General features: G+C 45.3%; 1 protein-coding gene across 5 annotated transcripts in view; it reads right to left on the bottom strand.

Annotated features, from left to right (window-relative positions):
• The window catches only part of LYN (LYN proto-oncogene, Src family tyrosine kinase), a 143,358-nt gene that overhangs the window by 49,138 nt on the left and 67,739 nt on the right, over positions 1–26,481 (bottom strand). For 2 of the 5 annotated variants that reach the window (XM_002710498.6, XM_089335260.1), the window contains 7 exons: positions 18,945–19,018; positions 15,221–15,266; positions 14,300–14,405; positions 11,429–11,527; positions 11,222–11,325; positions 10,041–10,190; positions 8,532–8,684 (listed from right to left, as the gene is read on the bottom strand). In XM_002710498.6, the coding sequence (XP_002710544.1) occupies positions 8,532–8,684; positions 10,041–10,190; positions 11,222–11,325; positions 11,429–11,527; positions 14,300–14,405; positions 15,221–15,266; positions 18,945–19,013 (727 nt within the window). In that variant the 5' untranslated portion in view covers positions 19,014–19,018. Of the gene's footprint in view, positions 1–8,531; positions 8,685–10,040; positions 10,191–11,221; positions 11,326–11,428; positions 11,528–14,299; positions 14,406–15,220; positions 15,267–18,881; positions 19,044–26,481 lie in introns of those variants that run through there. The other 3 variants (XM_002710497.6, XM_070076619.2, XM_089335259.1) reach the window with 2 other exon arrangements.

The following is a 26,481-nucleotide window of genomic DNA, read 5'->3' as shown; positions in this document are numbered from 1 at the left end:
CTGCAGGGACAACTTGAGACAATACCAATGCAGCTAAATGGAAGGTGTTTAAAAATCATCCAGGCAGCTAATGCTGGGTGTTGGCTGGTGGTTAATTTCAATACAGTTGGCTCAAAGGAGAATTTATCAAGCAGAATTCAGTTTTGATCAGTTTCCTCTCTTCCCCAAGTCTCCTGATAGATGAAGTGGGAAGAGGAAGCCCTGGGCTTTGCCTCACTGCCCAGCCCAGTCCCCGGGATGTCACAGTGCACACAGGAAACGCCGCCGGGCAGATGTCACGAGGATCCCACAGCCAGGAGGAAGCAGCTTGAGGCAGAGATGCCTCTTTCTTTCAGCCCCACCTACCCCGCCTCCCAGAGAGCAGGTCACTTCCTCGTATTTATTCTCTGCGTTTCAGACCAGAAAAATTTGAAGCACAAACTGTGCCAGGCAGTCATGAATAACTCCTCGCGCTGAACCAGAATGTTAACGTATTTTATGAACAGTTAAGAATGATACATTTTAATTGGTTGGTTTATTTTTCCTATCTATAAAGAAAAACTAGGCTTTTTTTTATTTGAAATGGAGAATGGAGAGATAGAGAGATAGAAGAAAGAAAGAGAGAGAGAGAGAGAGAGAGAGAGAGAGAGAATCTTCTATTTGCTGGTTCATTCCCCAAATGCCCAGAAAGGCCATGGTTGGGCCAGGCTGAAGTCAGGACACAGGAACTCCATCCAGGTCTCCCACATGGGTGGCAGGGACCCAAGCCCTTGGGTCATCATCCATTGCCTTCTGAGGCACATCAGCAGGAAGCTGAATGGGAAGCAGAGCAGCCAGGACTAGGACGGGCACTTCAGTATAGAATGCCAGTGTTAACAGGGGACAGCTTAGTTTGCTGTGCCATAACACCAGCCCCAGCTAGGCTGCTTATCCTTGGGAAACAAAAATTAAATTCTGGCAACTCTAAATTGCACAGACCTTGTTGTTCACCAGCCCTGGGACAGGGGCAGGGAGAATGAGACACCCATATGGTGGAAGTGGGGTCATCTTCCAGCCTCTGCCTCTGACTTGGAGCAGGGTATCGCTATCACCATCACAGTTCTCCTGGTTTTATTCAGAGGATTCCTCCACTAAATGTGTTCAAGAAATGGAAATTATTTTAATTGCTAAGAAGCAGCGCCTTGACTGATAGCTAAACCATGCACTGTTTCTGCCAGAGACCCCAGGTCTGAGTTTTCTAATTTTTTTCTTTCCATTTCTCTTCTTTCTGTCCCATCTTTCCTTCCACCTGAACCATTTCATTAGCTCTTCCAGCATCCCCACAAGCTAGGTTCTCCATGACCCCCATTCCAGGAGATTCTACTGCCTCTCTCAAAACATTTTTAGTAAAGAAATATGAACTTAATTTTTTTAAATGCCCAAAGGGCTTGAATATAAATTTTTCCATAGAAGGTATAGAAATGACTAACAAGCACATGAAAAGATGCTCATTGTCACTCATCACCAGGAAAATACAAATCAAAACCATGATGCAATACTACTTCATGTCCATGATCAAAAGACCAACAACCAAATAGCTATTCCCTCCCCCCAACCAAAAAAAAAAAAAAAAAGACAGAAAATAACAGGTGTTAGCAAGGATGTGGAGACTGGGACCCTTGTCCTGATAATGCGAATGTAGAATGCTCTAGCCATCATGGAAAAAGCAAGGTAGTTTCTCAGAAAATTAAAAATAGAAATACCATAGCTTCTAGCAACTCTACTTCTGGGCATGTACCCAAATGAAATGAAAACAGGATACTGAAGAGATAATTGTATACTCATGTTCAAAATAGCATTAATCATAATAGCCAAAAGTCAAAAGGTAGCATCAACTCAAGCATCCATCAGTGAATGAACGGATAAACAAAATGTGGGGTATTCTTTTTTGACACAAGCTACAATACACATGAACCTTGAAGATGTTATTCTAGTGAAATAAGCCTGTTACAAGAGCACAGATGCTGGGAAAGGAGTTTGGCACAGTAGTTGAGTCCTTACTTGAGTGGGTTGCATCCCCTGCTGGAGTGCCTGGTATGGATCCAGGCTACCCTGCTTCCAATCCAGCTTCCCACTAATGTACATGCTGAGAGGCAGCAACTGGTGGCTCAATTACCTGGGCCCCTGTCACCTATGTGGGAGACAAAGAAAGAGTTCTGGGCTCCCGGCTTTGGCCTGGTACAGCTCTGGCTGCTGTGGGCATTTTGAGGGGTGAAGCAGCCAACAGAAATATGTGTGTGTGTGTGTGTGAGAGAGAGATAGTTTATTTTTCTCTTTCTTTCTCTCTGTCTTACTAAAATAAAATAACAATTGACAAATACAAAATTTTAAAAAGGGGTTGGCGTTGTGGTGCAGTGGGTTAATCTGTTGCTTGCAACATTGACATCCCATATCAGAGTGTCACGTAAAAGACCAATACTGTAGGGATCTCCCTACAGATGCTATCTAGAGTAAGTAGTTAAACCCATGGAGACAAAGAGTAGAATCATGGTTGCCACAGATGAAGATGGAGCCTGGAGAGCCAGTGTTTAAAGGCTATAGTGTATCAGTTTTCTTTCTATAAAATTCTTGTTTTTATTTATTTGAAAGGCAGAGTGACACAGAGGGAGAGAGAAAGAGATTTTTTATATGCCAGTTCATTCTTCAAACGACCACAATGGTCAGGGCTGGGCCAAGCTGAAGCCAGGAGCCTGAAACTCCATCTGGGTCTCCCACCTAGGACCCAAGGACTTGGGCCATCTTTTCCTGACTTCCCAGCACATTAGCAGGGAGCTGGATCAGAAGTGGAGCAGCCAGGACTTTTAACGCCACTGAACTATACACTTCAAAGCACTTAAGGTGGCAAATTTTATGTTATGTGCATTTTACTAAAATTAAAATGATCATTAGTGAATCTATCCAAGTGGCACATTTTCATAAGACTTTTACCATGTTTCAGACAGTAAAAGTGAATTGAACAACTTCGTATAAAACAATGCCGCATTCTCCTGCCTTCTAAACCCCAGTTACTCCTGGCCACCAGCTGGGCATATAACAGATAACCAGTCTCTAAAACCAAAGTGCAAACATTCAGCCAAGGTCCAGCGGAAGTCCACGAAGTGGGACAGGTGAGAAACAGGAAGGGGGATTTTGAGAGGTTTTCTCAGTTCCAGGCTTGAGCTCCCAGTGCGCCATGTTAGCACAGGCGTGAGCCTTAGGACAGAACTGGGGCCCTGAGCAGCTCTCCTCTGGGTGTGACCTACCCTGCCCTGCTCTTGACCTCCTGCTGGGGGTTCCCACACCACTTGGGGATGGCCGAGTGTCACCTGGGCACACCACCACCACGGAGCTGGTCAAGAGCTCACCACTCCACTTGCTAGAGGCCCTCAAGAACATTTTATGAAAATATAAGAGAACCATCTCTTCCCTCCTCAAACGGATAACTCCCCCGATCAGCAGAGTGGCCTAACTCATTTCCTGTTTCACTATTATGTCCCTAAGCTCACTGAGCCTTGCTGCTCAGGACAGAAACATGACATAAAGTTGACCCTGGCCTCCCCAGCCACCCCTGGGAGAAGCACTTTCAACCCTGCTGATGGCAGCATTTCTGAGGCCATGCAACGGTGTTGCTGAGACATAAACCACATGTCATAGGCAATCCATTCAGGCAACTGGACTGGGTCTGCTGTTCCTGCTCTCTCAGGTGCACGGCTGAACATGGGGAGGCTGGAACAAAATTCCAAGCCATCACCTAGTGGGCAGGTGAGTGAAGACACCCTGGCTAACTGCCTTCTATACGTCACAACACAGTGCACTCCATTCACAGGCAAACATCCATAGAAAGGTCTAATTGGATTATTTATAGTTTAGTTTCAAGATTAGAATGGGGGAAACTTCATCCAAAAATAGCTTCCACTGACCAGAGTCAAACACAGACGAATGAAAATAGTAAGAAAAATAGAATGCACAGGATTCGATTCTGTGGAAAACACTTCAGGTGCGAGTCTCACTCTTCCTTTCAACAACTAATAAGACAGTGTTTTTGCCCATTTCACTGATGTGGAAACTGAGGCTGGGGAATTCTAATAAACTTGCAGATAACGGATAACCTAGCAAGTGATAGAATTCAGGGTTCTCAAGAACCCACAGCCAGAGCAGGGGCCAGTGTTGCGGCATAGTGGGTAAATCCAGCTCCTGCAGTGCTGGTGTCCCATATGGGAGCCTGTTCAAGTCCTTGTTGCTGCACTTCAAATCAAACTTCCTGCTAATGGCTTGGGGAAAAGTGGTAGAGGATGGTCCAAGCACTCAGGGCCCTGACACCCACGTGAGAGACCTGGATGAAACTCTTGGCTCCTGGCTTTGGCCTGGTCCAGCCCCAGCCCTTGCAGCCATCTGGGGAGTGAACCAGCAGATGGGAAATTTCTCCCTCTCTCTCTAAATCTGACTTTCAAACAAACAAATACTTCTAAAAAAAGAAAAAAAGACAGGCTGGTGCTTTGGCATAGCAGGTAAGGCCACACCTGCAGTGCTGGGATCCCATGTGGGCACCAGTTCGAGTCCTGGCAGCTTCACTTCTGATCCAGCTCTCTGCTATGGCCTGGGAAAGCAGTAGAAGATGGCCCAAGTCCTTGAGCCCCTGCACCTATGTGGGAAGACCCGGAGGAGGTTCCTGGCTCCTGGCTGCGGATAGGCACAGCTCCAGTCATTGCGGGCCAACTGGGGAGTGAACCAGTGGATGGAAGACCTCTCTCTCTCTCTCTGCCTCTCCTCTCTCTGTGTAACTGTGACTTTCAAATAAATAAATAAATCTTTAAAAACAAAACAAATAAACAAAAAAAAAAAAAAAAACAAAGGAAGAAGAAGCCAGAGCATAGGCTCACTGCTTTAAATGATCTTGGACAAGTGGTTTATCTGATTCTCAGTGTCCTCATTTATCCAATGATGAAAAGGATGCTTATCACACAGTGCTACTGCAATGAGCACGTGAGCAAATCAATGACAATGTGACAGTGCCCCTGGGACAGAGCCTGTAAAGCTGGTACACTCCCTGGTCCCCTCCTCCCCTCTTCTTCCTGCCCCTCCACACCCACTACCTCCTCGCACGCAGTCATGGTACGCAGAGGAAAGAACACTCAGCTGGACTCCGAGACCTAGAGCACAAAACTCTCAACGAGAGGACAGGCCTTTCCAAGGGAAGGCCAGAGGACAAGGCAGAAGTATGCGGTGTGTGCAGTGAGCAGACACGGTTAGGGAGCACGTGACAGCAGGAAGCACTGCAGCCCTCTGCAGGAGCCTTGGCTTCCGAAGGGGCAGAGAACCCAAGATGAGCAGATCATGCCAAAGCCATCTGGGGAAAGCTCTCTTCATGCAGCCTTCAGTAATCGTCCCACAGATTATTTATTAGTGACAAAAGAGAACAAAAGGCCACCGTGGAGAAATCTGGTGAATCTCCTTCAAACAGAACATCTGCAAGAATGGGAGCAACGGCTAACATCTGCCTCCCCAGGGGTGCAGAGAGAACAAACCATCACATCGGAACTTAGACACCATTGCAGACGGCACAACTGCAACATAAAGAGAAACCTTGGAAAAATCCAGGTGCGGGACAGGCTACAGAACCACTGACCTCTGTTCTACATATTGTCTGTGCTGCAAAAGAGGAAGATAAAGCCAAGGGCTGAAGACCTGTCAGTCAGGTACACATATGTGGTCCCAGGGTTGGGGAGAGGCAACATAGCCACAAGGACATTATTGGGGCATTCGGGGGAAATCCAAATATCGACTGCTTGAGTTAACAGTGTGTGTCAGTGTTCAAGTTCCTCAGTGTGATGGTTGTTGCATGGTGTAAATTAGTGACCCTGCTCTTGGAGACACAAAAGTACTCAGGAGCAAAGAGTTACACTGCAAGAGCTAGGTCACTTCTGTAATAAGTACGTGTAGGTATATAGACAAGAGATAAAGCAATTAGAGCAAAACATTAACAAATGGTCAGTCCAGGTGAAGGACATACAGTTTCCTGAACCTATCTGACAGATCTGAGAGTAACAAATGTTGGGGCCAGTGCTGTGGCATAGTGGGTAAAGCCACCACCTGCAGTGCCGGTATCCCATATGGGCGCTGGTTTGAATCCCAGCAGCTCCACTTCTGATCCAGCTCTCTGCTATGGCCTGGGAAAGCAGTAGAAGATGGCCCAAGTGCTTGGGCCCCTGCACCCGTGTGGGAAGACCCAGAAGAAGTTCCTGGCTCCTGACTTTGGATCGGAGCAGCTCTGGCAATTGTGGCCAATTGGGAAGTGAACCAGCAGAGGGAAGACCTCTCTCTCTCTGCCTCTCCTTCTCTCTCTGTGTAACTCTGTTAAATAAATTAAATAAATCTTAAAAAAATGTTAAGAAAAAATAAGTAGACAACACTTTTATAGTTCCTCAAAGAGTTCAACCTAAGATCATCACATGATCCAGCAGTTACATTCCTGAGTGTGTGCTCAAAAGAAACGGAAATGTGTCTGCACCATAGCTGATACCTGCATATTCATAGCAGCATTATTCACAGCAGCCAAAACATAGAAGCAACCGGGATATCCATCAGCACACAGATAGACAAACTGCAGTGTACCTGTACTGTGGAATATTACTCAGCCATAAAAAGAATGAAATTCTGATGCATTCCATAACATACATGGACCTTGAAAACATTATGCTTGCAGAAATAAGCCAAATGCAAAAATGACAAATACTGTGTGATTCCACTTTCATGAGGTACATAGAGCAGTCAAATTCATAGAGACAGAAAGGAAAAGGGCAGTTATCAGGGAGTTGCTAGTTAACTGATATAGTATTTTTTTTTTTTTTTTTGGAGAGGGAGGGGAAGAGGGAGAGAGAGAGACAGAGAAAGAACTCCCATTCTGCTGGTTCACTCTCCAAAGGCACACAATGGTCAGGTTTAGGTTAGGCCAAAGCCAGGAGCTAGGAACTCAATCCAGGTCTCTCAAGTGGGTGACAAGAACTCAACCTTTTGAGCCATCACTGCTGCCTTCCAGGGTCCGCATTAGCAGGAACCTGGAGTCAGGAGCCAGAGCTGGTCATTAAACCCAGGCACTCCAATATGGGACAAGGCTTCAGCTGGGGTTCTTAACTGCTAGGCTAAATGCTCACCCCTAGGGTTTCATGCCCACACCTGTGCTAACATGAGTAGAAATTGAATCACTTCTAGGCACTATGGATCACTTCCCAAACATGCCACCCAAAAGGAGAGTGTGAGACCACAGAGCTACAGGGTACCCGAATTCAGTAAATACGCTCTCAGCGACTGGCTGGACAGTCAGAACTAGTTACACATATACTGGCCCAGTGTGTGCCAGTAGGAGAACATGGGCCTGACCCCAGTGGGACACGCTCAGTCCCTGCTCAGCTGAGGCTGGAAAGCTGGGAAAAAGCCAGCTGCCCCTTGCATTTAGAAGTCACCTTTATGTTCACCAATGCAGAGCTGGCGCACAGAGAGTGATCCATCAGGTGTGGGTGACCTCACATGCTACCCCTTCAGAAGGAGCTGCATTTTCCATGTTCCATGGAGAACATGACTCTCTAACAACCGTTTTGTTTCCAAATTCTTACCACCAGACAACTCAAATTCACTACACAACTTTGGGAAAGACAGATGCACAAAAAGGACCCCTTGGGGAAGGCCACCCCTCACCAGTCCTGACTGCTAGGAAGGACTCATCAGTGACAGGACTTCAAAAACTTGGAAACTTTCTTGCCAACCCTCACATTGCAAGAAGTGTGGGGCCAGTGGGGCCCAAATCCAATGCATCTTTCCCTGAGACAAAAGTAGATGTCGGCCGGCGCCGCGGCTCACTAGGCTAATCCTCCGCCTAGCGGCGCCGGCACACCGGGTTCTAGTCCCGGTCGGGGCGCCGGATTCTGTCCCGGTTGCCCCTCTTCCAGGCCAGCCCTCTGCTGTGGCCAGGGAGTGCAGTGGAGGATGGCCCAGGTGCTTGGGCCCTGCACCCCATGGGAGACCAGGAAAAGCACCTGGCTCCTGGCTCCTGCCATCGGATCAGCGCGGTGCGCCGGCCGCAGCGCGCCGGCCGCGGCGGCCATTGGAGGGTGAACCAACGGCAAAGGAAGACCTTTCTCTCTGTCTCTCTCTCTCACTGTCCACTCTGCCTGTCAAAAAATAAAAAATTAAAAAAAAAAAAAAAAAAAAAAAAAAAAAAGTAGATGTCCTCCACTGAAAGCGTGCACCCAGAGAATCGGATGCTGAGCAAATCATGAGAGAGCATCAGAACTCTCAAGTTAAACACCCGTTGCTCTTGTGCTCTGCTCCTTAAAATCGCTGAGAGAATCACTATGTTATAAGGGAGAGCAAAGCCAAAGCAAAGCGACTTTGCTGGTCAGTCAATCCACCCAAGATGGGCAGAAGCAGCCAATGAAGCAATGTTCCTGATGCAGTGCAGTGCTTGGCTCATGTCCTGAGCCCTTTCTTGTCCATTGTTGCCGCTGCAGTGGACATGGGCCCCAAGGCCAGGCACTCACCCATCCAGACCTCCCCGAACTGTCCAGCGCCGAGCCTTTTCACCAACTTGATTGATTCCCGGGGAATCTCCCAGGCGTCTTTATCCCAAGGCTTCTGTGGTTTGGGACTAATGCACGCCTTCTCCAATCTTCTGCACAAGCCATCTGACTGCTCTGATTTGAAAAGGAAAATGAAAGTTAGAAGTTGAACTCTCCATCTTAGGATGGCCATAGTCTATGAATCTAAAATGCTGATGGAGCTATCCTTTGCATACACTGGACTTTTGAAAAGACAATTTAAAACATACTTCATTTCATCCATTAGCACTGCTAACATAAAAACCAAGAATGACAAAGTGAACAAAAGCTGGCAGGTTGTCATACTTCATAAAAATGTGACTTCAGATAACTGAACCTACATAAGCTCTACAGGGCACAACAGCAGGGACATGGTCATGTCACCCCTGAGCCCCCAGCCTGGAACAGAGCCAGAGCACTGTAGGCCCTCAAAACAAGTGCCAGACAAGGAAATGAATGGGGATCACAGAGGGAGGATGGATTGCAGAAAATCGGAGGTATCTTCTGCTTCCATATTTTGGGACCTAAGCAAACCTGTCATGTGTATTCCTTTAAAGCAGGTGCTAGAAATAAGAGATGACAGCAAGCACTGCACCTGACTTCACTCACTAAGGAAATGAACCTAATGGTCATGGGTACACGATGTCCAGCACAAGAAAGTAACTGGAGATCAAGAATGCTGACCAGTGGTAGTGGGAGTGACATTATTCCTGCTTTCGTTTACCAAGAGTATATATAGCTTTTATGCACACATACATATATGCACACAAGGCACAAATTTGTAAATCTGCATTGCTATGCCAGATATTTGGACATACTGTAAAAATACACAAGTACAAAAACTATATGTGTGTATACATGTATACAAATGTATGTTTTCTCTCGGTAATTTTGGAACACTGAATGTCAAACAGCATGTACAACTGGGAAGGACTGGGATAATTATTCACCAAGATCAAAACTTGCCTCTAATGTGCACAAGGTCCTTGACATACAATTGTTTGACTTGAGATTTTACTTTAGGAGTGTGCAAAAGCATCCTCACACACCCAATCTGTCTTTCACCTTTAGGATAGTCTCCCGTGAATTACATGAGATCTTCAACACTATTAGAAAATGGGCTTTGTGCTGCCTTATGTAGACTCATGTAAGTGTCGTTGAGGTAGGCTGGGTTCAACTGCAGTGTTTGGTAGATCAAGTGCATTCAATGTACTTTCAATTTAGGATAGTTTCAGCTTAAAATGGGTTGACTGGGGCACAACCTCACGGAAAGTCGAGAAATACTTGCATATTAATTACAGATTAATTGAGGAACAATTATAGAAATGATCAGCCAACTTTGTCCAAAAGAAGTACAATACATAAAAAGGTTTAACAAAAAAAATAGAGTCTGACTCCTCAGACTTATTATTGTAAACATGTTGTCTTATCTGGCTTTTCATTTTTACTTACTCTGGTAATGCTTGATCATGTCACTAATACAGGGGAAAGTGATCCGTGGGGAAATGTAGTAGCCCCCGTTGTCCAGACTTCTAATCTTGTAGTGCTTGATCACATCACCATGCACAGGGTCATAGTCTCTGACAGACAAGGAGAAGCTTCCTGTGGAGAAAATGTGTGAGTAAGGTGCATGGGGCTATTTCACAAATAAGGCCAGCATTAAACACAGCTACTTCAAAAAGTCTGTGGGGATGGAATTGAAAGATGAGTTCCTTGGGTGCAAAAAGCCTTCTGAAATCGGTGCAGTTTTTCACAACACACCTTTTCCATGAAGTCTTTGAAGACCCCTGGTATGGTATCAAAGTTTTTGTAACAAAATAAATGTATCATTTAATTCCACTTTCTATGAATTTATTGATGAGCCCTCATACAATACCATGCACATCTTGCCGTAATATCTATAAAGTATAAATTTAAACATGTATATAGCACATGGTTCTAAACCTATAAAAATTCTACTTGACAAATGAAGCTAGCATTTTGTTTGCTGGGCAGTTGACCAATTTTTTTTTCACTTTTCATGATGATTACTTTTTGGTTTGTCTTTAAAGTTTATTTATTTTCACCTGCTCAAAAGGGAGAGAGAGAAAAAAAATCTTCCATCTGCTATTTCCCTTCCCAAATGCCCAGAAGAGCCAGGTCTAGGCCAGGCTGAAGCTAGGAGTCTGGACTTCATCTGGATCGCCTACATGGCTGGCAGGGATTCAAGCACTTGAGCCATCACCTACAGCCTCCAAGGCACATTAGCAGGAAGCTTGATCTGAAGTGGAACTGGGGCTCTGATACGGGATGCAGGTGGTCCAAAGAGTGGTTTAACCCACTCCTCCACAATGCCTGTCTCCCTCCCTTACTTTTTAAAAGGAATTATTTAGTTGAATTGAAAAATTACTTTAATTTTCTTTCTTTTAAAGTTTCAGGATTTGCTCTAATAATACAAGAGGCTCAGCAAAGAATTGGGCGTAATTTAATTATGCCTGCTTTCTATGTTACTTTTAGTAGCAAAATTGATCATTAGAGTCTGACATTTGTTATCAAATTATAAAACATTCACAATCAGAACATACTAAATCCTTCTGGTATTTTTTTTGAATAGCGTCCAAAAATGATTTCCTAAATAGTGCACCACTTCCTACCTTTCAGCGTTTCACTTTCTCTAATAAGAAAGGCTCCTGCGCTATTCCCTGGTGCCAGGAGCTGCCGTTCTGCATCCTTCCTGGTTATATCCTTGAAAAACCACCTGTAAAGACATTTTCACATTGCATGGGTATCACATACCAGGGATGAAAAGAGATGCAGAACAGCAACAAAGCCACCCAAGCAGATAACACGGAAACACTCACTCTTCTGTCTCCAAGGTGTTGACTTTGGCCACGTAGTTGCTGGGAATGAAGCCTTCCCTCTTTGTTGAAAGAGATTTAGCTTTCCACCACTCTCCATGCCTGGAATAAAAATTCCCATCAAAAGTGTACCTTCCAGACTCAAGAGCTACAATAGCAATTGTCTCCAGATATCTGCTTTGGGGGATGAAGGAGGGTGGGGAATGTCCCTGGAACCCCAATCCAGGGGAAAATTGCACACCTAGTGATGAAATAAAAATGTGCTTGGAGACTGAAGCAAAGGAAAACAGCCTGACAAGGCAAATGTGGGTCATTCTAGTCAGTGCTACAGAAATAAGGACCGAGAAAAATGGCCCCTTCTTACAGAAGCAAAGCATTTGTACTTTCCTTCAAATAGCCAAGAGAATGCTTTAGGATCTTTATAGAAATGAGAGTCAGGGGAATAACAGGATAGAAGCCCCTCAAGACGTGACATGGATCCAGATCCAGCTCCAAAACTCTCACAAGCAAAGAGCACCGACACCTATAGGGCAAAAGACCCTCTACTACCCTGGTAGGGACTCCCCCCAGGTGCATGCATGCCCAGAATAGCCCCGTGTGGTCTTTCTGGGGGTGATTTTGAGTGTGTTGTGTGCAAAACAAAACAAAAACCAGCAGCACCTGTGCAGAACACCAAGTTGCAAACTGAAGTGCTGTGTGCCCATGGAGGCCATGGCAGAACTCTGAGTCAGGTGCAGACCAAAGTGCTGTGTGCCAAAGGAGAACCCCCACACCTCTCTATCCAGTAGAAGCCCCTGCCCAGCTCCCTTCATTGAGCCAGTGGGCAGAACCTCTTCCCACCATGTACTCCTTTATGCTCGAGCATAACCCTTATAAAATTTAAAGGGGTTGCACATTGGCCTCTTGTCGATTTCTGTGACAAGAGAACCAAAGAACTTGCAGTCCACATCAGTTGTACATGTGTTATGAACTCCTTTGTTAATAAAACATCTAGCTTCCATTCAGATGGACATCATGAGACAAAAGGAAAAGAAAACCATGGAACAATTCTAAGGGGTTGAGCCCCATCACCATGCTCCAGCCATCAACAAGAAGGCAGGTGGAGCCAAGAGGAGACTGGGCCAGCAGTGGAAGGAGCAGGTAAAGCAGAGAGAAGGACTGGGTCCCTATGAGTCTCAGCTGGATTCTTCTTTAAATGTCCACAAACAGACAGGATCCTTGTCTGAAAGACATAAAGGGCATCTACAACTAACACTAAGCTACTGCCTACACTAAGCCTATGCTATATTTACACACATGCACCTGCATACCATGCTCACAATGGCCCATGATACATGTACTCTTGTTTCCATATTGTAAATGGAAGTAGCAGGTATAAGACTTGTCAGGGTCACATAGCTACCAAGTGATAGAGCCAGATTTAGGCTCAAGTTCAAGCTCAACCTGAAAGAACTAAACTCTAATCCCATTTGGCAAGATTAGTAGGAAAGACAAGCTAAAATAAAACTATTTGGATTTCCTTATTCTTTATGTTTATTTATTTACTTGAAAGGCAGAAAGAGACAGACACAGACACAGTCACAATCACAGAGAGAGCTCTTCCATCCACTGGTTTACTCTCCAAATGACCACAAAGCCAGAGCTGGCCCAGCCCAAAGCCAAGAGTTGGGAATTCAATCTGGGTCTTCCACAAAGGTGGCAGAGACTCAACTACTTGAACCATTCTGCTGCCTACTTGGATATGTAGTAACAGGAAAGCTGGTCTTGAGAGTGGACCTAGGCATTCTGATATGGGATACAGGTGTCCCAAGCTGTGTCCTAACCACTGTGGCAAGTGCTGGCCCATGGAGTACCGCCCTGTACCCCTGTGGTCTGACAGGGACCACATGTCTGAGAACCAGCATGGAGGGTGGAGGAAATGACCACGTCCAAGTATCTTCACAGAGGAGATGCCCCCATAGGGGTTGGGGATGTGGGGAGAGGTCAGCCAATACCTACAAAGTCACAGGTAGATAGGAGGGACAGGCACTGGTGTTCTAAGGCACAGCAAGGTGAATATAGTTAACAATCATGCATGGATGTCTCAGAACAGTCTGAACAGAGGATTTTAAATGTACTCACCATAAAGAAATGATCAGTGTTTAAGGTGATGGCTTTTCTGAAGTGACAGCTACAGTAGCACAGTCCCTTTCGAAATCAAACAAATTATGTACCAGGGTTGTGGTGCAGCAAATAAAGCTGCAGCCCATGATGCCGGCATCCCATATCTGAGTGCTCCACTTCCAATTCAGCACCCTGTTAATGTATCGTGGAAAGCAGTGGAAGGTGGCCCAAGTTCTTGGACCCCTGCCCTCAAGGAGGAAATCCAGATGGAGTTCCTGGCTCCTGGCTTTGAGCTGGCCCAGCACGGCCACTGTGGTCACTCGAAAAGTGAACCAGCAGATGGAAAATTCTCTCTCTGTGTCATTCTGCCTTTCAAATAAATAAATAAATCTTTTAAGCAGGAAATCAAACCAAATGGGCCCACATACCCAGTCCAAATCTACACAATGCAATGAAATAAAAATGGCATCTTAAAGAATAGGCTGCAGAACCCAGACTTCTTCAGGTGGCCCCGTGGGATAAGGCAAAAACCAGAGCCTCTGCAAACAGAAACCTGAAAGGTGCTCAGCTGGACTCCAGGGGAAACCTCTCGGTCATGCTCCCTGCAGGGAGTAGGTCCTACACAGTGCAACAAGGGGGATGCAAGGCCTCCCGTTCCCCAAGCAGGCAGTCTGGCTATGGTTCTGCTACTGCGAGCAAAATGAGGGGACAGACTGCGGGCCCCAGCAGCCTGAGGAAAGAAGCAATCACCCCAGCCCCGGGAGCACTTACTCCTCCAGCACTTTCATCTTCTCTCCTTTCTTGAAAGACAAGTCGTCCTGGTGGATGCCATCATAGGGGTACAAGGCCACCACAATGTCCCCTTGTTCCTCTGGATCTAAAAAGGAAGAACATAAGTAAAGACCTTGGAGGATTCAGCAGCAGAAATGAGTTCACAAACCCTCAACAGGTGCAAAGAATGAGCTGAAGTGCTAATGACAGGAGAAACCGGAATGAGGACATGGAGTTTGCTAACTGGAGACACTCAGGGTTCACACGGTCTATATGCTGGGACACACTAATTATGGTATCTGTTATCACAAATCATTCTAGTTCTATATTTAAGAAATGAGACACTCGTGTTCATAGCAGTATTATTCACAATAACCCAAAGATGCCTAGTGCCCAGGGATGGGTGAATGGAAAATAATGTGGTGTGTATGTGTGCATGTATGTATGGAATAATGGCATCTTATTCAGCTTTAAAAAGGAAAGAAATTCTGATACAAGCTGTGTACTGGAGGAATCTTGGAGATATTATGTCAAATGAAATAAGGCAGAGAGAGAAAGATAAATATCGTATGGTTCCATCTATACAAGGTATCTACAGTATTCAACTTCCTAGAGACAGACAGTAGGTGGGGGTGGCCAGGGGCTGGGTATGGGCAGACAGGAGGTCAGTGTTCAATGGATACAAAGTTCTCATCTGGGCAGACGAGAAGGTTCTAGAGATGGATGGTGGTGACGGTTACACAACAGTGTAAGCACACTTCCTGCCACTGAGCTGCACACTTAAACATGGCAACGATGGTAAATTTTCCGTTTTTTGTATATTCCCAAAATAAAAATGCAAGTAAAATCATCTAGGAAACCACTTTATAGAGGCTTTCACAGTAAAAAAAACAAATGAACAACACTGCTATGGAAACATACCTTTAGTTTGAAACCTCTGTCCTGGTAAAAGCTGAGATTCTGGAACCTACGAGAGAATATTGGTTAGGAAAAAAAATGTAGGTTTAGCTTTTCTTGCTCACATTCATGTTGTGATTCATTTTTCTAACAGCAAATGGGGTTTGGATTTGCTGATTTCTGAAGCTGGAAAGAGGGGGAGTCGAGGGAGAAAATTCTGCAGTGCTTTGTCATGACTACACGGCTCAGGGGGCGGGCCCTGCCTTCTGAGAGTGGCAGGAAGTGAACAAGGCTCTGGCCGGCATCTGCTAGATGCACACCTCATCATCGTTCCTCTTTCTATCTGGTAACAGAACCCTAGCTTTACGTGGGGGGTGACTGGCCCAGCACAACGACTGCACTTCCAACCCTTCCAGCCCTCTGCACAGATGTGCACCGTGGCTGTTCAGGGCTTTGGCAAAACCTCTCCCTTTCCTGGTCCTGCTTTCTGCTTAGAATCAAATGAAGATAAAGAGTCCCAGCTGCCACGGACACCGAACACTGGGGAAAGCAGAGGGAGAAACCTAAGTGACCGGGGTCCTGGTGACCTTCTAGAAGTGTCATGTCAGCCCAGAACTGGCCGTCTCCCTGTTCCGGGGACTTGTTTGAATACACGTGGTCACGGCTCTGTCACCAGCAGTGAAGAACAAGTCCCAACCCATCCAGGCTTTCTCGGGCTGCCCTTGACTCAGACAGCGCCCCACTCTTCCCAGAGTTGGGAGGGGCCTGGTGGTACCACAGTCCACCTTGGTTACATTTAGCTCAAATTCCTCTTTCCTGCAGTGGCACGGTGAGGCTCATCTAAGGAAGGTACTCTCAGAGGCCTCCACCACAACCCATGTAACATTCTGTTTCTCTTTGATGAAAGTGATTTCATGGACAGTTTATACTGAAATTACAATTTGAATTTCTGATCAACATCAGCCAATTATCTCCACTTCATCAGGGTGGGTGGGTGGGGACGATTGCTGTACTGTGGAATCCGAAAATCCATTCCATACCATCCTTCAATACTTCAAGAAGTTTTATACTGATTTTGCAGTCACTTAGATTTGCATAATTAGGATGTCTGATCTATTTTATATGATTTAGAGGAAATAATCAGAAGATGAGAAGCTGAATAATTCTGAAAGCAGCAAATTGAGTTTCTAATATCAAAGCACCTTAATTTACAAACATTTTAACAGCCTTCGTACAACCAAAACACGTATGTGTGACTCCACGTCACTGCTCTAGCTTTTTCCCTAAAACGGCTTTTGCTAGAGTACCACTGAATTTGCATCAATTTCACCCCACTATCTCATCAGGTTCCTCTGTAATCAATCCAGGATGTGTGTTTAGGGACAGCTGAGTGGGCCTGAGGGTGTTATCTGTAGCCATGGAATGAGCTCAAACTCACCAGCTCACGAATCAAGGGCACTTGTGACCACAGAAGGCATAAACTAAAATATTTACAGTACACATGATGGAATTGAAAGACTTTGGACATGTTCATTACTTCTGCTTTCTAGCTTGATTTCTAATGACTTATACTCTGAACAAGAGGCAAAAATGATGTGTACGTTTGTACTTGTCTCTGCTTTTCTGAATAAAGGATGCCTTGGTCTATCATTTAAACACAGAAACAGAAAGAAAAAAAAATGCTTGGGTTTTAAAGACTGTATAACAGATGCACATGATGCCAGGAGAAAACAGATCCTCTCATGAGAACTTTGAAGTCTATAAGGAAACTCTTTGTGATTCCAATTCCCCTTATATTACTTTCTACTAATCATAGCTATATGATATCTAGTTTTGCATCTGTAATACCCATGTTTTACAATACTATATATATGTTATCATTAAATTATCATAGCTATTGATATTCTTACATACTTTGAGAATAAAAATCACAATGTGAATTTATCCAAAAACATCACATATGAAGCTTCATAGCATAATATATTGACTCTTTGTCTCCTTTTAATAAGGCTAACTTGGAGTTGTCATTCTCAGTGATGACACGTGACTTTGACATGTGACTCTAACATGGGATTAATATGTTCTACCCTCAAGGTAATGGAGAAAGGCTGGGGGGAGGGCAGACAGATGGACTTAGAACACATTTCTAAAATGATAAGACTTTCAAAAGCATGTCAGACTAAACCTATGAAAACTTTTTTCTTAAAAGACTTATTTATTTGAAAGGCTGAGTCATAGGGAGGGAAAGAGGGTAAGAGAGAAACAAGGAGACAGAGAGAGAGAGAGTGAGAGAGAAAGAGGGCACTTCTATCCACTGGTTCACTCTCCAAATTCACATATGCCAGGACTGGGCCAGGCCAAGGCAGGGGCCTAAAACTCCATCTGGGTCTCCCATGTGGGTGGCAAGTACCCAAGTACCCAGACCATGATCTGCTGCCTTCCCAGGCCAGTAAGTAGGCAATTGGATAGGAAGCCGAGAAGCTAGTACTCAAACAAGTATTCCAATACAGGATGCCGGCATCACAAGCAATGGCTTAATGTGCTCCACCACAATGCTGGCCTTGAAAATTCTTAATGAAGGCATTTCAGCTACCCTGGAATAAGCCATTTCTAGCTTAAATGCCGAGGAATTCCATAAAACCATGCTCTAAAAGGATATGTGTATGTATATATATATAGTGAGAAAATAGTTGCAAAGGACATAAGATCTGAAATAATGCAGATTTAAAGTTGCAATTAATTTAAAGTTGTAATTTCTATAACATGCCATATTACTGCCAACAATTTCCCAGATGTACTGAATAATATAAAACAAAATTACTATGTAAGGGCACATATTTGATCTAGGAGTTAAGATGTCCACATCCCACATTGGTGAGCTGGGATTTGATACTCTTCCAGCTTCTGATTCCAGTTTCCTGCTAACGTTTACCTTGGGACCCAGTGGTGATGGCTCAAGTAGTTGGGGAATTCCAGCTGGGGGAATCTGGATTGAGTTCCATACTGCTGGTTTTGGCCCCAATTCACAGCCTGTTATGGGCATTTGGGGGAATGAACCAGCAGATAAGAGTCACTTGAGCACTCTCTCTCTCTCTCTCCCTCTCTCTCTCTCTTTCTCTGCTTTTCAAATAAAAAAATTCTAGTGCAAGCATTTCTCTAAGGTTAAGGGGTAGAATTAGATGTGCTTTTTTCTTAATCTTTCAATTCACTATAACAAATTATGACAACTTTAATACCTGTACTATTTTAATATAATCGAAGAAATGACAAGGCATAATAAAGAATGCTATGCCAAAGACATATTAACAACAAACTTAGTTTTTGAATTAAATCTTGCACTTCCTTTTGCTTCCAGACCACCAGGCTAATCTTAATACCTATCCTAAGTCATACAGCCTGTATCTATGTGGACATAGTGGGGTCTTCACACTGGTAATATGAAAGGTTGTATTCTCCACGCATGAGAAGTTGACTGAAGGCCTGTTGATTACCCAGTACACAGCATGATTATCCCTACAATGCTTACATGATCTTCAAAGGATGAAGTTACAAAGCGTATCAGAAATTATTTGAGGCCCAAGAAATCAACGTGAATTTTTGCATGCACATATTTCAGACTGGTGTACACCATGCAGCCATGCTTTGATCCTGCTGTGGGAATTCTCCCCTGAGACTATCTACTTACTGGCCTCGGCTGTTTATTGGACGTTGGATCTCTCACATAAATAGTTCGGTCAGTATTACGTACTGGTTGAGTCTTCAAATCTACTCCATCGTCATTCAGATTGTCTTTCCTTTTTGATTTTATACATCCCATATTTCCTGTTGGATATAAAAGCAATGACATTGTTTTACCATTCCAGAACTGGTTCAAACCACCACAATCTCTCCATTAAAGAGGAGGAAAAGAATATACTGTTTTCTATTGTACACAGATTAATGCATGCAAATGTAGACACCGTCCATTCATGCGTTCATTCATCCCTTCACTCATTTATCAACAAATATTTACTGAGTACGCACTTTATGTCAGCCAGACAGAATGTTTTCTCCAACTAGTTTATAGTGCTGTGGCGAATGCGTGCGAGTTCAAATCGCAGTACAATGCAGCGAGTCACTGACGGAGGTTGCACAGGACCTCAGAAAGGGCATCTACCTTAGGCAAGAGAAGCAGCAAGTGCTCAGGGAGAGCTCCCTGAAGGAAATGCTGCAAGTTGGTCATGTGGCAAAGTTGATAAAGGGATTCCAGGAAGAAGGTACTCAACAGGTCACCTTGGTGACATGCATGTGATCAAATCCAGTAAGATATCTGAGTCTGGCCACCAGGAGAGGTGGCAGAACTGGATGCACACCGAGGACATCCAGGAGCCCTGACTGTGGAGGTAGGGTCATCATGGTAGAAGGGGGACTCAGTCACAGGAGCAGCACCTGGAGTGCCTGCTGACATGCACCTAAACCCCGAGCTCTTTCATTTCCTTACTCAACTAACAAGAGCAGGCTGGGCAGAGCACAGCACAAAGCACTCTGGGGGCTAAAAAGAGGATTTGGAAAAATTTGAATCAGCTGTGGCTCTTGCCTTACCGTGTAGTCTCAGGATCCAATCTACACATGAAAAACAGAACTAAATCTGCTGTGCACTGCATCCGGAGGTTCTACAGGGCAGCGGTTCTCACAGAACAGTTTCTCTGGATTCACGCCAGGAAATTCTTCCGGGGTCCAGCGGGGGCACCTTGCTCCCCATGTGATCTGTGTAATTCTGAAGTGCTGTCAGATTTGGGGGCTACTGCCCAGATTCAGCATTTGGGGCCCGGGAGGAGAGATGAGGCAATACCTCGGGGGAGCCACGGCTGGAGGAAACCTCCCTTCTTCTCTGCAGCCTGTCCCACCGCCACATCACCCACTTGTTTATCATTTCATTCGCTGAGCTCCGAAGCTCCTAAAGGGCAGCCCCACCCCTCTCTGAAACTGTCAAGCTGCAGTTCCCAAAATAAAGGGGAAGCAAGTACTTCTTTGATTCAAAACAGCACATTTTTTAAGATGTTAAAGTTCTGAAAGGGAGGTGGGCAGTCAAGTTGGCCTGGAAATCAGAATGTGAGCGCTTTTTTCTATAGCTCTCCATCCCCTCCCAAAGCTATGGCCAATGGATCAGTCCTGAAAGTGATACATTGTCCACGAGGAAATATAGTCCTATAAAGCTCTGGCAACAGGACCCCCAGCACTCATTCTGAGAGCCCCAGGGGGAAGGATGCCTCGGAGGGTCCTCTCAACCCATCACACACCAGCTCTGTCTCTGCACTGGCACCACCAGGTGCACACAACACCCCAACCCCAGCATGCAGAAGACCCCAGAGGCCCGGGCTGGGGCTGCCCGGGCTAGGATGGAAGCTGGAGGGGCAGCTTCCTCTCTGGTTCCCAGCATGGAAAGCAGAGGCTGCCCAGAGAAGGTGCTCAAAGACTGTTCAATGAAAGAAGGAGCAGACGCGGTGCTACTATGGCTGCCCAGGCTGGCTCATCAGGACTCCTCTTGCTAAAAGATGCTCAGGGAGAAAGGCAGAAGGAGAAACCTACCTCAGTCTGTTGTTTTCAAAGAGACAGAGGCCTCTAGAACCAACTTCCAGTGCATAGGTGTGGGCTTCCGAGTAGAATAGTGGCCATGGAGACCTCACTATCCACGCTGTGAGCACGACCTGCAGGCGGTTCTCCAGGCACTCTGACCTTTCACCAAACCCTGTGATCCAGGAAACGTCTACGGTACTTCAAGAAGGAGTAAACTCTAAGTCTCAGGGCCATGGCAGGAAAAATGATTAACAACCCCACCGCTGGCCTCACCTGCCTGGAGATAACACCCAGTGCAGGAATACCATGTGCCTCATTGACCAATAATCAAGTCCGAGAGCAATTTCCAGGCATCCTCTTGATTTTTAAATGTGATTGACAGCCACATGGAAATGCGGCTTGTTTAAACCTGACTCAGTGCATGTCCCCACCCTGGAAGGAAAGGATCGCCACACAGCTAATTCAGGCTACTTCAGAGCTGAAAGGCTCCCATAGATCTGCCGACTGGGATTCTCCAGACACCCTGTGCCGACTGCAGCAGAAACACAGGAGAGCGAGGAACAAGAAGCTGAGATGAAGCCAGGCTGTGCTGTCAGCCTGGAAACTTGAATAAGAGAGGGGAAGGCAGGAGAACCCCGGGTATCCAAAGAGGCTAAAGAGGATGGGAGGCTTGGTTGAATCCTGGGGCAGGGATGGGCAGCCCCGTGCAGCTGGGATAACCCAAGCATGATGTTAGGGCACTGGTGTGAGGTTTTCTAACTGTGAGAAGGAGACTGGGCCTATGCAGGAGACAGTCCACACCTTAGGAAATGCACATGGAGGCGTGCAGAGGGCTTATGTGTCTGCAACGTCCCATACTTCAAGCAAGATAAGAGAGAAGACAGGGAAGGGACAAATGTGCCAAAATATTTAGAAATTAGTGAATCTTGGGGCTAGCACTGTGGTGCAGTGTGTTAAGCTGCCACTTGGGCCAGCATCCCGTATTGGAGCCTGGTTTGAGTTCTGGCTCTTCCAGTTTTGATCCAGTTTCCTGCTAATGGCCTGGGAAAGCAGAGGAAGATGACCCAAGTGCTTGGAACCCTGCCATTCCCCATGGGAGACTCGATGGACTTCTTGACTCAGGCTTTGACCTGGAACAGACCCGGCCATTGCAGCCATTTAGGGAGTGAACCGTTGTATGGAAGATCGCCCTCTCTGTCATTCTGCCTTTCAACTAAATAAATAAATCTTTTTTAAAAAATAAGATAAAATGAATGAATCTAGTGAAAGGGCATATTCTTTCAGCTTTTCTATAGCTTTGCAGTTTTCTAAATAAAAAGCTGAATGGGAGACAATAAGAAGATTCTCTAAACAACTGATGCAAAGCACTTCTCAAAACTTAGCAGCAGGGGCTGGCACTGTGGCATAGCAGGTAAAGGCTGCCGCCTGCAGCACCGGCATCCCATATGGGCACTGGTTCAATTCCTAGAAGCTCCATTTCCAATCCAGCTCCCTGCTAATGTACCTGAGAAAGCAGTGGAAGATGGCTCAGGTCTTTGGGCTCCTGCGCTGATGTGGGAGACCTGGAAGAAGCTCCTGGCTCCTGGCTTCGGTCTGGCCCAGTCCTGGCCATTGCGGCCATTTGAGGAGAAAACCAGTGGATGGAAGATTTCTCTCTCTGTCTCTCCCTCTCTCTTTGTAACTCTTTCTTTTTTTTTTTTTTTTTTAAGATTTATTTATTTATTTGAAAGTCAGAGTTACACAGAGAGGAGAGGCAGAGAGAAAGAGAGAGGTCTTCCATCCGATAGTTCACTCCCCAATGGCTGCAACGGCTGGAGCTGGGCTGATCTGAAGCCAGGAGCCAGGAGCTTCTTCTGGGTCTCCCACATGGGTACAGGGGCCCAAGGACTTGGGCCATCTTCTAATGCTTTCCCAGGCCACAGCAGAGAGCTGGATAGGAAGTGGAAGTGGTTTCGAACCAGTGCCCATATGGGATGCTGGCGTTTCAGGCCAGGGCGTTAACCTATTGTGCGACAGCGCTGGCCCCATAACTCTAAATTTCAAATAAAAATTAAATACTGGATTGGTGTTGAACTTAGTTCCTCTGTTTTCTAGAAGATGAAAACAATTATTCCAGACTTGGTAACTGTACAGTATTAGAGAATACTTTAGGAGTATGCATTGGAAGTCCTCTCAACTCTATGATGACAGGGTTTGGGGCTATCAGAAAAAGTATCGGAGGACATTATCTATGTACACCATCTCAAGCACAATCCCTTCCAGAACTAAGATGATCTCTTGCTGATTACTATTAAATACTTGATAAGTAAAATAAATAAATAAATATTTAAAATAAATAAACAAAAATGTTAGCGGCCCCAGTGGTATGTCCACCTGCATGCAGAAAGGCAGGGGACGTGATCAGAAGCGCGTTCGCGGTGTGTTCTTTCGGGCCAGCCAAGTAGTGTGGGCTTTATTTCAGCAGGGAGTTGTGGGAATTGCCACAGGAGATCTCTGGCTCTGAGAGAGACTTCTACAGGGCATGGAGGGGAGAGTGACCTCACATGAAGAAATTGGTCCCTGCCTCCAAAGGGGTCCAAAAGGAAAAGATGATGGTGCCTGGGTGAAAGCAGTGGTCTTGGGAGAAGGCAGATGAAAACAAAAGGCAGGTGGGAGGGCAGACATCTGCTGCAGTGGTTCACCCTGCGTGGGATGCCCATATCCTAGGCCAGCATGCCCAGATTCAAGACTCAGCTTCTCCTCCAATCCAGCTTCCTGCTAATGGGCACCCCGGAAGTCAGCAGACGAAGGCTCAAGTACTTGGGCCCTTGCCACAGACACGGGCAGACCCAGATGGAGTTCCTAGCTCCTGGCTTTGGCCTGTCCCAATCCTTGCTTTTGCAGGCGGTTGGCGAGTGAACCACAGGATGGAAGATCTCTCTCTCTCTCTCTCTCTCTGTTTCTGTCTGTCTGTCTTTCAAATAAGTAAAGACAAATAAATCAGGGTTTAAAAGGCAGATGGATGAGTAGGGGGAGGTGCCAGCCAAGGGCACCATATCAACAGACTGCCACTTATGTACATATATATTATGTTATGATTTCCCCTTCTGCATCACCATGGATAACTGAGAACCAAACACATACATTCTATATGACAATAATGAAAATACCACTGAACCTGTGCAGTTAGTATGGCCTCATGGCTTGGAAGCAGCCAGCCTCTGTTCACCTCTGCAAAGAGCTCGTATTTGGGGCCATCTGGTTCAGCCACCCTCCAGTAAGAAATCTCAGAGCATTTCCTTAGACTGTGCGGATGAGCAACCCAAACTCTGAGCAAAGGTAACAGAAAAGTAGAAATACAATCCACTCCTGACAAAACCGAGATGTTTCCAAGGGATCTGAGTTACACTTCACAATGATTTACTTCTTCATATTGTTTAATTAAATGCTTATAATGTGCTGACTATCTCATTTAATCCTCCAAGAAACCCTATGCCCAAAGCATTCTTATCTTCACTTTACAGAGCAATAAATTGAGTTCAGAGTGACAGAGCTGGACTCACACACCTACTGCTTTAATCTACAGGTCTAAATCTAAAACTAGGTCTTGGTTCCTGTCCCATTTGCAGATCCAGCTTCCATACTCATTCCTCTGGTGCCCAGCTCAGTCCATTCCCTTGCCCTGTCCCCACCTTAGCAGAAGTGTGGGTCCACTCCTGGCAAAGAGTAAGACACCTTTTCCCCTGTTCTGAAGCCTGCACTTCCAGTCCCTAAAGGATATCTTTCTGTCCTCAAGGCGAGGACAAAGTGACTCCAGGGTATGGAGGAAGGTCTCCCTTCCCAGCTCTCAGACACACACACTTGCTAGCCAGGAGCACCTAAGGCTGCCAACCTAAATCTGGAGAAGAAACTGGCACCTACATCCATTTCGAAAGACCCTCCCAAACCCAGAGCCAAGAATTACAGGGACTTTTCCCAGACCCAGAGGCAGTAAATAGCAATGATAACTAGTTCACCTTTGCATAGCGAACAGCAAATTCACTTTTGCATCAGATTTCAATTGAGATTACTGTAATTCTTCCTAATCTCGTGGGATTCATTTAATCATCTGGTGAGACAGAAGTGAGATGGGTTTTCTCAGTCGATGGGTGGCAAACGGCCAGAATGTGGCTGTCAGAGGGTGGTGCAAGTGCTGCAGCTGGGGCACTGTTCTCCTGCCCTTGTTCAGGTCAGGCTGTCCTCACATAACTTCTGAGCCAGGGTGAGACCATTCGTATTGTGAGAGTGCAAAATGGAGATCTGAGCTCACAATTTGTTGCTTTTCAACACCGGATAAGAAGGAGGACAAGGAGACTCGCCTGTTTCAAGACATCTAGAAAGCTGACCGTGACTGCCACGTGGTTTTTTCACTCCTAACTTGACAACCCCAGGAAGGAGTTGTACTCAAAGGTTCAATGTCAGATGTGTATTTTACTAATAAAAATAAAGAAAGGAAATGTTTGTAGATTCCCCGTCAACCTTTTACGATTAACTTTGTGACTCTTCTTTGGATCAAGTAGTGCAACTTTAATTATAAAATGAATGAAAAATTATGTGCTGTCCTAGCAGGAAAAACATTCATATGGAAATAAAGCTAGGTCTACACTAACCCACTGTTGGTGGGAATGCAAACTGGTCAAGCCACTATGGAAATCAGTCTGGAGATTCCTCAGAAACCTGAATATAACCCTACCATTCGACCCAGCCATCCCACTCCTTGGAATTTACCCAAAGGAGTTTAAATTGATAAAGAAAAAAGCGGTCTGCACCCTAATGTTTATTGCAGCACAATTCACAATAGCCAAGACCTGGAACCAACCTAAATGCCCATCAATGGTAGACTGGATAAAGAAATTATGGGATATGTATTCTTTAGAATACTATACCGCAGTAAGAAACAACGAAATCCAGTCATTTGCAACAAAATGGAGGAATCTGGAACACATCATGCTGAGTGAAGTGAGCCAGTCCCAAAGGGACAAATACCATATGTTCTCCCTGATCGGTGACAACTGACTGAACACCAAAAAGGAAACCTCCTGAAGTGAAATGGACACTATGAGAAATGGTGACTTGATCAGCATAGCCCTGACTGCTAATGGACAACTTAATACATTATCCCTCATAGTATTTTTTTTTTGTCTGTTCTACTTAATATGACTGGTTTAATTCTGTAATTATCACACAGTTATTCTTAAGTGTTGAAAATTAACTGAAATGTGATCCCTGTTAAACATAAAAGTGGGAATAAGAGAGGGAAGAGATGTATAATTTGGGGCATGCTCGGGCTGACTTGCCCCAATTGGTAGAGTTGGAAACATACTAGGGGATTCCAATTCAATCCCATCAAGGTGGCATGTGCCAATGCCATCTCACTATTCCAAGTGATCAATTTCAGTTCACAATTGATCATAATGAAAGGACTAAGAGTCAAAGGGAGCACATAAACAAGTCTAGTATCTGCTAACACTAACCGATAGAATAAATAAAGGGGAGAGTGATCCAACATGGGAAGTGAGATACTCAGCAGACTCATAGAATGGCGGATGTCCTAAATAGCACTCTGGCCTCAGAATCAGCCCTAAAGGCACTCGGATCTGGCTGAAAAGCCCATGAGAGTATTTCAGGCATGGAAAGCCAAGACACTCTGGCAAAAAGATCTCTGTGAGTGAGATCCCAGTGGAAAGAACAGGTCTTCAAAGAGGGAGGTG

This window comes from Oryctolagus cuniculus, chromosome 6, assembly GCF_051225735.1.
Source record: "Oryctolagus cuniculus isolate XC-2025 breed Fujian yellow rabbit chromosome 6, ASM5122573v1, whole genome shotgun sequence".
Lineage (NCBI taxonomy): Eukaryota > Metazoa > Chordata > Mammalia > Lagomorpha > Leporidae > Oryctolagus > Oryctolagus cuniculus.
The sequence above is the reverse complement of the archived record's forward strand: the minus strand, read 5'-3'. Positions and strand labels throughout refer to the sequence as shown.